The sequence below is a fragment of the Babylonia areolata genome, chromosome 18 (genome assembly GCF_041734735.1).
Source record: "Babylonia areolata isolate BAREFJ2019XMU chromosome 18, ASM4173473v1, whole genome shotgun sequence".
NCBI classification, from domain to species: Eukaryota; Metazoa; Mollusca; class Gastropoda; order Neogastropoda; family Buccinidae; genus Babylonia; species Babylonia areolata.
Window position 1 is genome coordinate 10,177,449 of NC_134893.1, and position 15,000 is coordinate 10,192,448.

The 15,000-nt window shown below is 46.5% G+C and overlaps 1 protein-coding gene across 2 annotated transcripts in view; it reads right to left on the reverse strand.

The window, feature by feature from the left end:
• The window catches only part of LOC143293174 (uncharacterized), a 110,473-nt gene extending 98,543 nt beyond the window's left edge, over positions 1 to 11,930 (reverse strand). Inside the window, exons 1-2 of one of the 2 annotated variants that reach the window (XM_076604101.1) lie at positions 11,591 to 11,930; positions 10,564 to 11,443 (exon numbers count right to left, since the gene is read on the reverse strand). In XM_076604101.1, coding sequence (XP_076460216.1) covers positions 10,564 to 10,753 — 190 coding nt within the window. In that variant the 5' untranslated portion in view covers positions 10,754 to 11,443; positions 11,591 to 11,930. Of the gene's footprint in view, positions 1 to 10,563 lie in introns of both variants that reach the window. The other variant, XM_076604099.1, reaches the window with a different exon arrangement.
• Positions 11,931 to 15,000: the final 3,070 nt, after the last annotated feature.

Consider the following 15,000-nt stretch of genomic DNA (forward strand, 5'->3'; position numbering starts at 1 on the left):
GAGGAGGTAGGGAGGAGAGGCGGGGGTTAGGGGGGTTGGGGGGGGGGGGTGATGAATGGTGCATCCCAAGTGCTAGGACAGTGATTGGCTGTTCTGTGTGTTTGTGCTCCTCAGCCAGGGGTGGTTGTGTGTGTGTGTGGGAGGGGGGGGGGGGGGAGGGGGCTGGTCGCCCCTTTGTCTGCGTGGTGGTGATTGCTCAGCACCTGTCTTGTCGGCTTGTCTGTGAGTCTTTGTCCAGTCTGTCCCTCTCTCGGTCTTTGTCGGTGTGTTTGTTTACTTCGCTTTGTGCTGCCCAGTTCAGGCAGATAATGCATGTAGCAATGTGGCCTGAATGGTCTGAATGGAGTGGGGATGGAGGTAAGGTGTGTATGTGTGTGTGTGGGAGTGGGGGAGGGAGGGTCGCGTTCAAGCAAAAATGTTGTCTCGGTTTTGTGTTTGCAGATGCCTATAGCGAATGGCGAATAGGAGCTGAGAGCAAAGATTTCGTTTCTTACCCCCCCCCCCTCTCTCTCTCTCTCTTTCCATGTACATTCCTGTTGAACAGGGATTAAAATCTCTTTCAGGTCCGCCCCAATCAGGTGTGGGCACGAAGTTCCCGTTGAACAGATCGGATGTGTATGTCGGGTGTCAGTTTGTCCATTTCCTGCTCAATATCATCACACATGGGGTGGGGGTGGGGGGGGGGGAATCAAACACACCTGTGAAACAGCACTGCAAGATGTGTGAAACAGCATTCCAAGATGTGTGAACAACACCGTGCAAAATATATCAGTATGCCAAAGAGCACGGCAAAATAAGCCAAACAGCACTCAAAATGTATGTATGAAACAACACTGCAAAATATGCCAAACAGTTCTGCAAAATGCGTGACTGAAACAGACAGCAAGCATTCTTATTTCAAGAATACTGTACTGTTAATGAGTGAGTGAGTAAGTGAATTAGTTGGCTGCTTGGGTGGCTGGGTAATTAGTTATTTGGTTGGTAAGTTACACGCTAACGCAGTCGCATTCAGACACTGACTGAAGCACATGAACGCACATGTCAGAGTGCGCGCGACTACATCGGTGCTTCTACTGCTGCTAACTACAACTCTTCTTCATTTCCCACCCCACCTTCCTACCCTTATCCTCTCCCTCTCCCTCCTCTCCCTCCTCCTCCTACTACTGCTAGTAATATTAAGTCGTAAAATGAAACCATGTGATGATGCTTTTTTTTTTTTCCATCTTGTTCACGCATGTGTTAGATCATTGGCAAACAGCTGTTGGGATATTCGGGAAGGAAAAACAAAACAACAACGACGACAACGACAACAAAAATACACGCAATACAACACACACACACACACACACACACACACACACACACACACACACACACACACACACACACACACACACACCAAAAAAACAACAACGACAACAACAAAAATAATAATAAAAATAAAAACCACAAAAAAACCGTGTCGAATCTTTCTTCGCTTTGCTGCAAAATATGCCAAACAGCACTGCGAAATGTGTGAACTGACACACAGCATGCGTTCGTATTTCAAGAACACTATTCCGTTAGTGAGTGAGTGAGTGAGTTGGCTAGTGGGGTGGCTGGTTAATTGGTTATGTAGGCGGTCAGTTACACACTAACTCAGTCGCATTCACACACTGACTGAAGCACATGAACGCACATGTCAGTGCCCGCGCGACTGTTGCATGGTGTCAGTGTACAAGCTTCTGTTGCTGCTAACTACAACTCTTCTTCAGTTCCCCCACCCCCCACACCCCACCCCGTCCTTCCTCCACTGCTCCTCTCATTCCTCCCCTTCCTCGACTTCTCTCTTCTCCAACTACAACTACTACTACCACTACTGCTCAGCTGTAATATTAAGTCGTAAAATGAACACATGTATGACGGGTTTTTCCATCTGGTTTACGTGTGTGTTCGATCATTGGAAAACAGCTGTTGCGTTTAGGGGTATTCAGGACGAAAAAAAAAAAAATCTACAAAAAACAAAATACCACGCAAACACAAAAAACGTGTCGAATCTTTCTTCGCTTTGCTGATCATATATTGACTCAGTCTCGGACATTTGCACACCTCACAAGTACACGTGTCAGCGCGCGCGCGATCAGTCAGGCAAGTACACACAACTTGCGCGCATACACAGACACATACATGCTCACAAGTACACACATATACATATTTTATATATACATACACGAACACACATATGTTTGCACATACACATACGTCTTCACACACACACATATATGTTTGTACACACACATGCGCGCGCGCACGCACGCACACACACACACACACAGGGAAGAAAAGAGAGACAGAGGAGAATATGTAACATTGTGAAAAGAAGATATATGGCACAAAAAAACAACAGCAAAAAACGAGATCACACGTGTGTGTGATTGAGAATGTGTGTGTGTGTGCGTGCGTGCGTGCGTGTGTGTGTGTGTGTGAACGTGCCGTGTACGCGTGCATGCGTGCGTGCGTGCGTGTGTGCGTGAGTGTGTATGCGCATGTGTGTGCGTGTATGTGTGTGCATGTCAGTGATGTGTGCGAATATGCGTATGCGTGTGTATGTGTATGTGACTGTTTTGTTGTTGTTTTTTCCATTGTTGTTGTAACATCTTAACTACTTCCAAGCATTGTTGCATTATATCCGTCCCCTGGTGCGCTGTCAGTATCAGAACGTTTGTGCGCACGTGCGAACAACACTAACATACGCGTTCCTGCGACAGGCGGTCCGGGGACGATCCGGCAAGAGTTGTGCCAGGGTAATAATCACAATCCAGTCAGCCTGGCGCGTGTGTGTGCAACTGACGACAGGACGATTGATGGCGCGGAACTGAACCAGTCCTTCTGTTTGCTTTGCTGGGCTGCACTTGTATTGCGGGGCCCCGGCCCGGGTATTCATGCCATATGGCGCGGCAAGAGATCTCCCCCCCCTCCATCCTCCCTACCCCTCCACTCCCCAGCGCGCGCGCGCGCACGCACACACACACACACACACACACACACACACACACCGCACACACACACACACACGCACACACACCGGAACAAAGAGATAAACTAAGGAAGAAGAGGTACGCGTGCACCGGGTTCTCATACATGATTATGTGAGCTCGTAAATGCTAAGACACACGCACGTACGCAAGCACGCACGTACGTACACACACACACACGCACACACACACACACACACACACACAAACCAGCTCTCACCTCACTCCATCTCGAGCTATCCTCCACCTCCGGCATACCTTTTTTTCCGTAAAAACAACAGCAACAACAACTACTACTACTACTATTAACTCTCTCTCTCTCTCTCTCTCTCTCTCTCTCTCTAACAACAACAACTACTACTATAAAACTACTACTGCTGCTACTACTGCTGCCACTATTCACACACACACACACACACACACACACACACACACACACACACACACACACACACACTCCTTTGCTACCATGCAGACGGTGGTGACACAATACAACAGGCTCAGTGGAACCCTTTGCAACCTTCGCTTTCTTTCTTTCTTTCTTCGTCCCTGTTTTTTACTTTTCTCCCCAGCATACGCCTCTCTTTCCACTGAGCCCGCTTTACACTCAGAGATATCGTATCCACACTACGAGCGAACAAAGATAAGGCCCCAAGCACACAACTATAAGGCAGTTGCGGACCACCGCTACCATGCAGACATTATTAATGATATTGATTAACTCTCTCTCTCTCTCTCTCTGTGTTTCTCTTTCTACCTCTCTTTGTCTCTCTCTCTCTGTCTCTGCCTCTCTCTGTCTCTGTCTCTGTCTCTCTCTACATCCTGGTAACGGTACTATTTTATACCCGGGTTTGAGTTTCAGCTTAATTGTTACAAACAAAAAGACAGAGGTGTGCTTTGTCTGTGCTTGATTGGGGGTCCTTGTTAGACTGGTACAGGCGCTTGAACTTTTTTATTTTTTATTTTTTACTCTTGGCATTATGTTAGTGTTGTCGGGTTTAGGTGACAGGCGCTTGAAAATGCTCACACTTAGCGTATGTGTTAGTAATGAGAGGAGAAAAAAACAAAACTAAAATGGCGACTATGATTTATAATCCACCCGTCGAGGGTAGATCTGTTGTGATTTCTTTTTCTGTGGGTGACAGATCCTGAGTCGTTTTGTTTACTGTGATACCGAGTTATCATAATTAGTTGTTTTTTTTTAGACTTGTATTGATTATTCATTTGCTTTCAAACATTTCGTGATGAGTTTTCCGTGTCATCTTTCAGCTCACTTGACGTATTTTCAGTATACCCCCCCCCCCCCACTCCCCTGTCCTCCCCCCCTCTCTCTCTCTCTCATTCCCACACACATGCATTCATGGCTTTTTCGATAAAGACAGAAGACCATGTACATACTGCAGCATGTTTCTTAAAGTATGTTTTCCTGTACATTACATTTTTTTAAAGTTATTTAGTTGTGTCAAATAAATGTTCTCTTTTTTTTTTCTTCTTTTCTTTTTTGGGGGGGCTAAGGGGGGGGGGGGAGGTCGGTGGTGGTAGGGGCTTTTGTGATAAATAAAAACGAAGGTTCTGATTTTGCCCTCTGATACTGATTGACGCTCAAGCCGATAACAAAAACACGCTGCACTGACGCGCCTTAAACTGAGCTTTACATTGCCGTGTCAGTTGCATCACTGAGTCCAACCAGTCAGAGGCGTGTGTCGGTCATGTCAGGTGAAACTGGCGGCATCAGCTGTGACGACCAGGCGACGGTTCAATACTGCGTCACTTTCAAGCTTCCCTCTCTCCTCCCCCCCACCCACCCTAACACACCCACCACACCCACCACGTCCACACCCATGCAATTCGTTATTATGAATGGGACCCAAGGGAGACAACTGAGCCACACTACAGCACGACTCCAGCAGTCAGTTTCACAACGGAATGTTCTCAGCAAGGCGGTTGAGTCACTGCCGGTGTGGAACTGACGCATGTTCACAAACTGAAAGCTGGGAAGCGGATCCTCTGAGTGGGGGAAGATGTTGAGTGCACGTGACGTGTGTGTGTGTGTGTGTGTGTGTGTGTGTGTGTGTGTGTGTGTGTGTGTGTGTGTGTGTGTGTGTGTGTGTGTGTGTGTGTGTGTGTGTGTGTGTGTGTGCTTGGGTGCTCCACGACTGAATCCAGCCGAATTGATGAGAGTGATGATTGTGACAATGACAACAAGTCAATGACGACTCAGTGCAAGAGACAACCATTCTGAGCATCCCCCTCCACCATCACAAAACAAAGAATCACACACACACACACACACACACACACACACACACACACACACAGAGTCAAACACACACACAAACACACACACACACACACAGATTCACACACACACACACAGGATCACACTCACATACGCACACAGAGAGCCGAGTCACACACACACACACACACACACACGTGTGTGTAACAGACATGCTGCACGTGCTCGTCCCTTTGCCTGCCACTTGTTCTTACATTCCACCTGTAGTAGTGTCAGTGTCACTGCCATGTGAAATTGACAGGCATCAAGCTGTGTCACACGACTCCGTGACTGAAAACAGACGGAAGCAGGCTAGGCCAACAGTTCAATACTTGTAACTTTCAACCACCTACACACAAACACACACTGTGACACACACTGACACACGCTGTGACACACACACACACACACACACACACACACACACACACACACACACACACGTCGAGTCCACCACACCCATACAATCCGTTATTATCATCAATGGAACCCCTAGGGAGAGTTGAAGGCAAGCTACACAACACTACTGCAGCAGCCGTGCATACAAATAGACAAAGGAACAACGGGACGTTTGAGTCACTGCTTGATGTGGAAAGTCTGTTCGGTGCCGCCTGCAGATGGGATGGCTGAGACAGTTGTAGATTTGTTGTTGTTGTTGTTGTTGTTGTTGTTGTTGTTGTTGTTGTTGTTGTTGTTGTTGTTGTTGTTGTTGTTGCTGCTGCTGCTGCTGCTGCTGCTCTTGTTGTTGTTGCTAAAGAGATGGTGGCTTGTCGTTGTTGTTATTGTTGTTGTTGCTGCTGCTGCTCTTGTTGTTGTTGCTAAAGAGATGGTGGCTTCGGTTATATATACACGCCACACTTGATTAAAAAAAAAAAAAAAAGCGATGGGAACTGTTCCAGTTGTGATCTTTAGTTTTATTGAGAGTGAGATGGCTAGGTATGGACTCTCTCTCTCTCTTTCTCTCTGTGTGTGTGTGTGTGTGTGTGTGTGTGTGTGTGTGTGTGTGTGTGTGTGTGTGAAATATTAGTAAATGACATGAACTGTAGTACGAGGTAGAAGTAGTATTAACAGCAGCGGCGGCAACAGTTGTACTAGAGTAATAGTAGTAGTAGTAGTTGTTGTTGTTGTAGTTGTTGTTGTTGATAGCAGCAGTCTTCAATTTTACGTCTTTCGAATTGAAGTGATAGTAGATGTGTGTGTGTGTGTATGTGTATGTGTGTGTGTGTGTGTGTGTGTGTGTGTGTGTGTGTGAGAGAGAGAGAGAGAGAGAGAGAGAGAGAGAGTATCGATTGTGTCAGCACCGCTCGTTTGCCTGATAATGCTTGGGCTGCCGGCTTTTCACGTAAACACAAATTTTACCTCCCTTGCATCCTTTCATTGGATCTTCAGAGTCAAACTGCAAACATTAGTTTATTCAACAGCTACCTTTTTCCAGCTTTTGTCTCAAGGCCTGACTAAGCGCGTTGGGTTACGCTGCTGGTCCGTCGGTCATCCGCTTAGCAGATGTGGTGTAGCGTATATGGAAGAGTCAGAACCTGGCAGTGACGCCTCGTCAAAGGTCAGTTGAGAAAGTGAAAGAAACTGAACCGCCACTTTTGTTTTGAACCTATTTCTGATATCGCCCATCACGAGCAGCTTTTAGCTTCGGTACTTGAATGGTGATTTTTGTATTGTATTGTATTGTATTACTCTTTTTTTGTCACAACAGATTTTCATGTTTTCCAATCGAAGTGGATTTTTCTACAGAATTTTGCCAAGGGACAACCCTTTGGTTGCCGTGGGTTATTTTACGTGCACTAAGTGCATGCTGCACACGGGACCTAAGTTTATCGTCACATCCAAATGACTAGCGTCCAGACCAACACTCAAGGTCCAGTGGAGGAGGGGAAAATACTGGTGACTCTGCGCCAGGATTCGAACCAGTGCACTCAGAGTCTCTCGCTTCCTAGGCGGACGCGTTGCCTCTAGACTATCACTCCGGTCTTCTCTCGCAAACATTAGGACTGAGCACCACTAGACTGCAAGCGATGTCAATCCGCCGTGTACCGTGAGGAATGGCTCCCTGCCATTGCTGCTCAAGACATCTGACCAGTCCACAGGGGACGGAACGCGAGCCTTGTGTCAGGCATGACTAATGACTATCTCCCTTGGAGGGGATTCCAATTGCCCTCGGTGACGGTCTTTGAAGGGATCAGATCCCGGCCAATATTTGTCATAATATATCGCTTTTACGTGCATTAAGTGCATGCTGCACACGGGACCAAAGTTTATAGTCACATCCAAATGACTAGCGTCCAGACCACCACTCAAGGTCCAGTAGAGGGGGAGAAAATACTGGTGACTCTGCGCCAGGATTCGAACCAGTGCACTCAGAGTCTCTCGCTTCCTAGGCGGACGCGTTGCCTCTAGACTATCACTCCGGTCTTCTCTCGCAAACATTAGGACTGAGCACCACTAGACTGCAAGCGATGTCAATCCGCCGTGTACCGTGAGGAATGGCTCCCTGCCATTGCTGCTCAAGACATCTGACCAGTCCACAGGGGACGGAACGCGAGCCTTGTGTCAGGCATGACTAATGACTATCTCCCTTGGAGGGGATTCCAATTGCCCTCGGTGACGGTCTTTGAAGGGATCAGATCCCAGCCAATATTTGTCATAATATATCGCTTAGATTGACCTTGAACATGGAGTGCTAAACATTTGTTGAAACAAACGTTTGAATGAGAGAATTGTTCAATAGAACAAGGAAATAGTTCTAGTTGTTTGTGTGTGTGTGTGTGTGTGTGTGTGTGTGTGTGTGTGTGTGTGTGTGTGTGTGCCCGTGTGTGTGTGTGTGTGTGTGTGTGTGTGTGTGTGTGTGTGTGTGTGTGAGAGTTTCAGTTTCAGTAGCTCAAGGAGGCGTCACTGCGTTCGGACAAATCCATATACGCTACACCACATCTGCCAAGCAGATGCCTGACCAGCAGCGAGAGAGAGAGAGAGAGAGAGAGAGAGAGAGAGAGAGAGAGAGAGAGAGCAGTCACCACAATCATGCACACAAGTTAACTTGCTGTTGAAGTGCATTGGTCACAAAACAACAACAACAACAACATCAAAACAAGATTAAAAAAAAGTAAAACAACAGCCGGCAATATATATATATATATATATATATATATATATATATATATATATATATATATAAGCAAGCAACGAAAAATGAAGGGAAAAAAACACAATTGTCACGCACCCCCTCGCACAGCAACAACAACAACGAAGACTCAAAAGACACCACTCCCAGAGCTACCCCCCAGCCGTCTTTTAGCTTACTGTACCCAGTTAGTCACTCTACTACGCCACTACATATCTCACTCCCAATGCCGACCCATTCTTACCGCGATGTTTTTAAGTCACCATATGCGCGTACAAATGGGGGTGGGGGAGGGGAGGGGGGCAGGGGGAGAAGGGGGGAGAGGGGGGGGGGGGGAATCGACCCATCGACCAGGACCGTAATTAGGTCGCTTGTTTGCCTGACAGCCAGTTCTTGTCGATGACTTATGCAGGTTAGTCAGCCAAACACGTGATTAGCAGTTTCCGATCAGTAGTTTGCCTCAGCAAGCCAGGGAGGGAAAGGAGGTCCCTCAAAATGGAAGAAGTGGAAAAAGGAACTTTATAGCTAGTAAAGAGCGGAGACATCAGTTCACTAACGTGGCAGAACGATGACTGACTATCGATTAACTATGTTAGGTGATGGTTTAATTACTGGAATACAGATCCCACAGTCGAAACTTAGCTGAAACACTGCACCCTGACCTTTTCAGTTTTGAAACACCCCTGGAGGGAGGGGGGGGGGGTCATGAAAGTGACAAAATCTCGCGGAGACAGAGAGAGAGAGAGAGACAGAGAGAGAGAGACAGACAGACAGACAGAGGCAGAGGCAGGGAGAGCTAGAGAGAGAGAGAGAGAGAGAGAGAGAGAGAGCGAGACGAGGTAAATGTACACCAGAATACATAATTTACCAACATTGAAACGGTACACATGTTAATTGTTGCACTAAAAAAAATATATATATATATAAAATAGATATTCTATGCAATACAGTGCAAACAGGAAGACAGACAGATTGACATACAATCTGACTGATACATACATACATACATACGTACGTACGTACGTACGTACAAGCACACACACATAAGCCTCCTTAAGTTGATCACAGAGACAGAGAGAGAGAGAGAGAGAGAGAGAGAGACAGAGAGAGAGAGAGAGAGAGAGAGAGAGAGAGAGAGAGAGAGAGAGAGAGAGAGAGAGAGAAAGCAGCGAAGTGATAGACGAGGTAAATGTACACCAGAATACATAACTTACCAGCATTGAAACGGTACACATGTTAATTGTTGCACTAAAACAAAAAAAAATTCTAAAATAGATATTCTATGCAATACAGTGCAAACAGGAAAACAGCCAGATAGACAAACAGTCAGACTGATACATACATGCATGCATGCATGCATACATACATACATACATACGTACGTACGTACAAGCACGCATACATAAGCCTCCTAAAGCTTCTCTCTCTCTCTCTCTCTCTCTCTCTCTCTCTCCCTCACACACACACACTCTCTCTCTCTCTCTCTCTCTCTCTCTCTCTCTCTCTCTCTCTCTCTCTCTCTCTCTTCAGTTCACACTCTCTCCCTCTGCGTGTGTGTAGGAGGGTGCTGTCTGCCTGCCTGTCCGGCTGCACTGACGGTCCTTTCCTGCGCATTTCAGCCATCATCATTATGCGCTGCAATCTCCGTCAGCGATGAATGAATATGATTTGAGAGAACAAATAAAGAGCCTTCAGGCTGAACGCTTGGAATACAATTAGAGGGAAAGAGAAAGAGAGAGTGGCCTACAGATTATACCATTTGACATTAGATAAATGTACACATTGGCAGACAGACAACGCAAACAGATTGACAGACAGGCAAACAGACAGATGGAGAGACATATACAGGCATAGACATGATAGATGGACAGACAAACAGACTGACAGATACACAAACTGACAGATATAACTTAAGGACGGGCAGACAGACAGAGAGACAGACAGAAGGACAGCACGAGGATTATCCGTCTGATTCTATCTGTGCCCTCCTTTCTTTTTTCTTTTTTTAAGATTGATACTTGAAGCATATCAATATATATATATATATATATATATATATATATATATATATATATATATATGCATTCTGTGTGCTTGCCTGTATGCTTGCACAAAAGCTCCCCAAACTAAGCATCACTTACCATCTTTTGGCTGAACGAAGAGGCAAGAAGACCACTGGTTGCCACACTCAAACCACAGTCCCAGAGTCTTGCGCTTGGAGGTTCGAACCCAGGACGGGAAACCGTAGCCCAGGCCTATCAGCACGAAGCCCAGGGCGATGAAGCACAGCCCTATCCGGTAAGCCACGGGTCGGAAGCGACATCTAGCCATTATGCACTGGATTCAGAAGCTTCTGTGCTTACTGATACACCTTCCAGCCAACACTTTCAGACTGGGCCAGCCTCGAAAACTCCACTGAGGACACCAGGACTTGAAATCGCTGCGTGCTGGAACGGGGTATATGTTTGTTCTTGGTTAACTAACACAACCGCGGAATACGGTAAAACAAATCTCCAGCGTTGCAGACGACAGGACACGTTTGGTGGCTGTTGGACAACTCTTCCAGTAGGGCCGTATCCATCATTGTGCCAACACACTCTCCCCCTCCCTCCTTCCCTCTAGCTCTGCTCTTTTTTTTTTTTTTTGCCACTGGTGGTGGCGTCGAAACCCCGTTCAGTTTGAACACACTAAACACCTACCTCATCACGCAGATGAGACTTTTTAGAAAATGTCAACACCATTGCCGGACTGAAATGTCAAGTGCGCCTGTTGTATCCCGCTCCCCTGGGTCTCCAATTTCCAGCACCACAGTTGGCAGAGAGAGAGAGAGAGAGAGAGAGAGAGAGCGAAAGAGAGAGAAACAAAACTCCAGAAAATGTCACAGGTCACAATGCCACCAGTTTTTGAAAACTTTATTTTATGGGGAGGGGGTAGAGTGCGATTTTTACGTTGAATGTTTACGGTCCCGGTGTGGGTGATTGTGACATTGGAACACACCCTCGATGCTCCTGATTTCCTTTACTTAAAAAAAAAAAATATATATTAAACGATATTTTAATACATTTCTTTCCGTAAACACCCTTTATCTGGCTTTTGGGATGTTTCAGTTAAAACAATAACACACGAACAGTTCATCTGTCGAGTCAATGTATATAATCATTCACTCACCAGACTCCTGGTTAACCGGATAACCAGAACATTCAACACAGCAGTGAACTGGCCTCCCGCCCGGAAACACAGCACAGCCTCTATGGGAGCTCACGCCCACCCTGCGGCGTCTCCTCCCTCTGCAGTCAAACAACAACAAAAAATCCAGACTTTTCGGTCTGTGCTGCAGCCGCCGGGAACAGTGCCATCACTTTTTGTTGTTCACATACACGTCCCATTGAGTGGAAGTAACAGAGAGAAAAAAAACCTCCAAGAGACTGATACAGTTGTAGAAGAGGCTGGAGCTGGACAGTTCCAGAGACCCCTAAAAGAATAATAATAATAATAATAATAATAAACACATGCGAACAACGAACGGTGACCGTGAGAGAAGGGAGCAGCGATTTTCAGACACACGCACACACACCACACACACACACTGGGTTGACTGACGGCACGGGTCGAGTTGAGCTTGCAACACACACGCACGCACGCACGCACGGGCCACACTCCCTTTGCAGGCTCTTTCTTTCTGTTCTCTGTCTGTGTGTACGTGTGACAAGCGAACCCAAGCGTCGCTTGTCCCATGCGTGCGCGTGCCAAGCGCGTGCGTGCGTGCATAGTGTGGTAGTGCCGTGTGCATCATCAGAGCTGTTCGCGGGGTGGGTGGGGCGTGTGTGTGAGCAGTGAGAGACAGTTTCCAGCTGTGGGTTCCGTTCGGTCCCCCGTTTTCTTCTTCTTCTTCGTCTTTTTTTTTTTTCGTGTGTGTGTGTGTGTGTGTGTGTGAATGAATGGGAAGGGGCAGGAAGAAGGAGGGGTGGTGGTGGTGGTGGTATTTTTGCGTTGATTTGTTGGGAGCAGGGTGGTGGGAACTTGCAAAAGGGGAGTGGGGGTGAGACCAGCTACCAGTTATGCTGACCATGAATTAACTTGGGAGTAGCTCTGTCTTGTCTGTGTCCTTTGTCTTTGTCTGTCTGTCTCATTGTCTGTCTGTCTGTGTCTGTGTCTGTCTTTGTCTCTGTCAGTCTCTCTTGTACCAGTCTAAAGTGAGATAATTAAAGTCCTGACTTGGCTTTCTTTGTCTCTCACCCATGGCTGCCTCTCTCTCTCTGTCTCTCTCTCTCTCTGTCTCTCTGTCTGTCTCTCTCTCTCTCTGTCTCTCTCTCTCTCTCTCTCTCTCTCTGTGTCTCTCTGTCTCTCTCTCTCTTTGTCTGTCTCTCTCTCTGTCTCTCTCTCTCTGTGTCTCTGTCTCTCTCTCTCTGTCTCTCTCTCTCTCTCTCTCTCTCTCTCTCTCTCCATGTCTCCAAGTTTCTCTGTCTATCTGTCGGGTTGTTTTTTTATGTTTCGTGATTAACTCTTGTTGTTGTAGTAGTTGTTGTTGTTCTTGTTACTGTCTACACCGAGTGTCCGTACCGTTCCCCCCCCACCCTTTTTCATCTTTTGTGCGTGTGTGTGGGTGTGTGTGCTTGTGTGTGAGGGAAGGCATGGTGTAAAGAAGCTTCCAGCTTATCCAGTTTACCCTCAATAAAACATTTGTTCATTTGTTCTGAATGTCCCTGTTGTAAGCCTGTTTACGTGTCCTCGTCAATGTTTCTTTTTGCATTCCCTATACTTTCATCAAAATGAAATCCAGGGGGATTCACTAAAACATCAGTTGAACAACCGCTCAGTTTAAATCAAACTCTACGAACTTGAAAGCAGAACATTGCGCCGGGTGCATGAACAAAAACATAAGCAAAGTTGCTTTGGATTTTGTTTGTTTGGTGGTAGTTGTTTTGTTTGTTTGCCAGTGTGTGTGTGTGTGTGTGTGTGTGTGTGTGTGTGTGTGTGTGTGTGTGTGTGTGTGTGTGTGTGTGTGTGTGTGTGTGCCTGCCTTGTATGCACTGCATACAGAGCAGGCGAATGAGATGAGAAGATCTCCAAAGTGGTATACGGCAGAGATGGATCAATAACATACAAAAAGGCCTGGAAGAGAGAGAGAGAGAGAGAGAGAGAGAGAGAGAGAGAGAGAGAGAGAGAGAGAGAGAGACAGAGAGAGAAAGAGAGAGAGAGAGAGAGAGAGAAGACAAGCTAAGACAAGACAATGGTTTATTTGTTAGGCCTCCGGCCCATAACAAAGGAGTGGGCCACTAACAAAAATATTACATAATGAATCAAATAGTGTGAATAATATATTAATGCGCATGTGACTTGCAAGCTCTCTCTCTCTCTCTCTCTCTCATTATCTCTCTCTCTCTCATCTCCCCTCCCTCAAACACATGCACGCACGCACATACACACCCACATACACGCTCGCGCGCTAAACACACAGATCCAGCGATCTGGATTAAGTGAAATGCTGACAAGCTAACAAAACTTACAAAAATTAATTACAAATTGCAAGAATCGGAAAAAAAGGGGGAGGGGGGTTAGAGAGAGAGAGAGAGAGAGAGGGGGGTGGGGAGTGCAGGGCCGGGGGCGGGGCGGGCGGGTGGGGGGGTTAGGGGGGGGGAGGCGTCGCCCCTATCATTATGAATCAAAGAGAGAAGATGATCAGTCACCACCCGTGATTTCCTGTTCATCAGTGAAGTAAATGAATGAATCAGTATAATCTGTCACGGCGAGTAGCTTTTATTGTCGTACATTCTTCTCCTCCTCCTTATCCTTTTGATATCCTTGACTGAGAACCTCCCGCACCCTCTGTCCCTGGCATTCTGGTCTGTGGTGTGGTGTGGTGTGGTGTGTGTGTGTGTGTGTGTGTGTGTGTGTGTGTGTGTGTGTGTGTTTCTTTCATTTTGTTCATTTTTTTCCTGTGACACGTTGTTTTACTAACACCAAGCTTGTGCCTGTATGTGCATGTGTGTTTGTATGTGTGTCTGTGACTGCGTGTGTGTGTGTGTTGTTTTTTCCCTTCTCTTATGTATTTCTACTGATACCATGCTTTGATTTTTACTGATTTAGTATGGTGTAGTGTAGACTGTATTCAGGGCGTGGACTAGATGTAAAAAGAAACCACACCAGTGCTTATCTATTACTCTTGAAATAAACAAATTTGTCTAGTCTTGTAGTCTTGTCTTCTACTCCTCCTCCTCCTCCTCCATCTTCTTCTTCTCCTCCTCTTCTTCCTCCGCATTCGTCTTCTGTGTTCGAGGGTTCCATCACTCACATTCATTAATATCTATGAGTGGGTTCTTGTGCCGGTGTGACGATCAGACGAACAGATTGACAAACCACCACACACACAAAAAAAGAAAAAAAAACCTCGCCTCCTGGTCCCCCACCCCTCCCCCCAAACACACACACACACACACACACACACACACACACACACACACGCACACACACACACACACACACACACACACACACACACACACACACACACACAACACACACACACACACACACACACACACACACACACACACACACACACACACACACACACACAC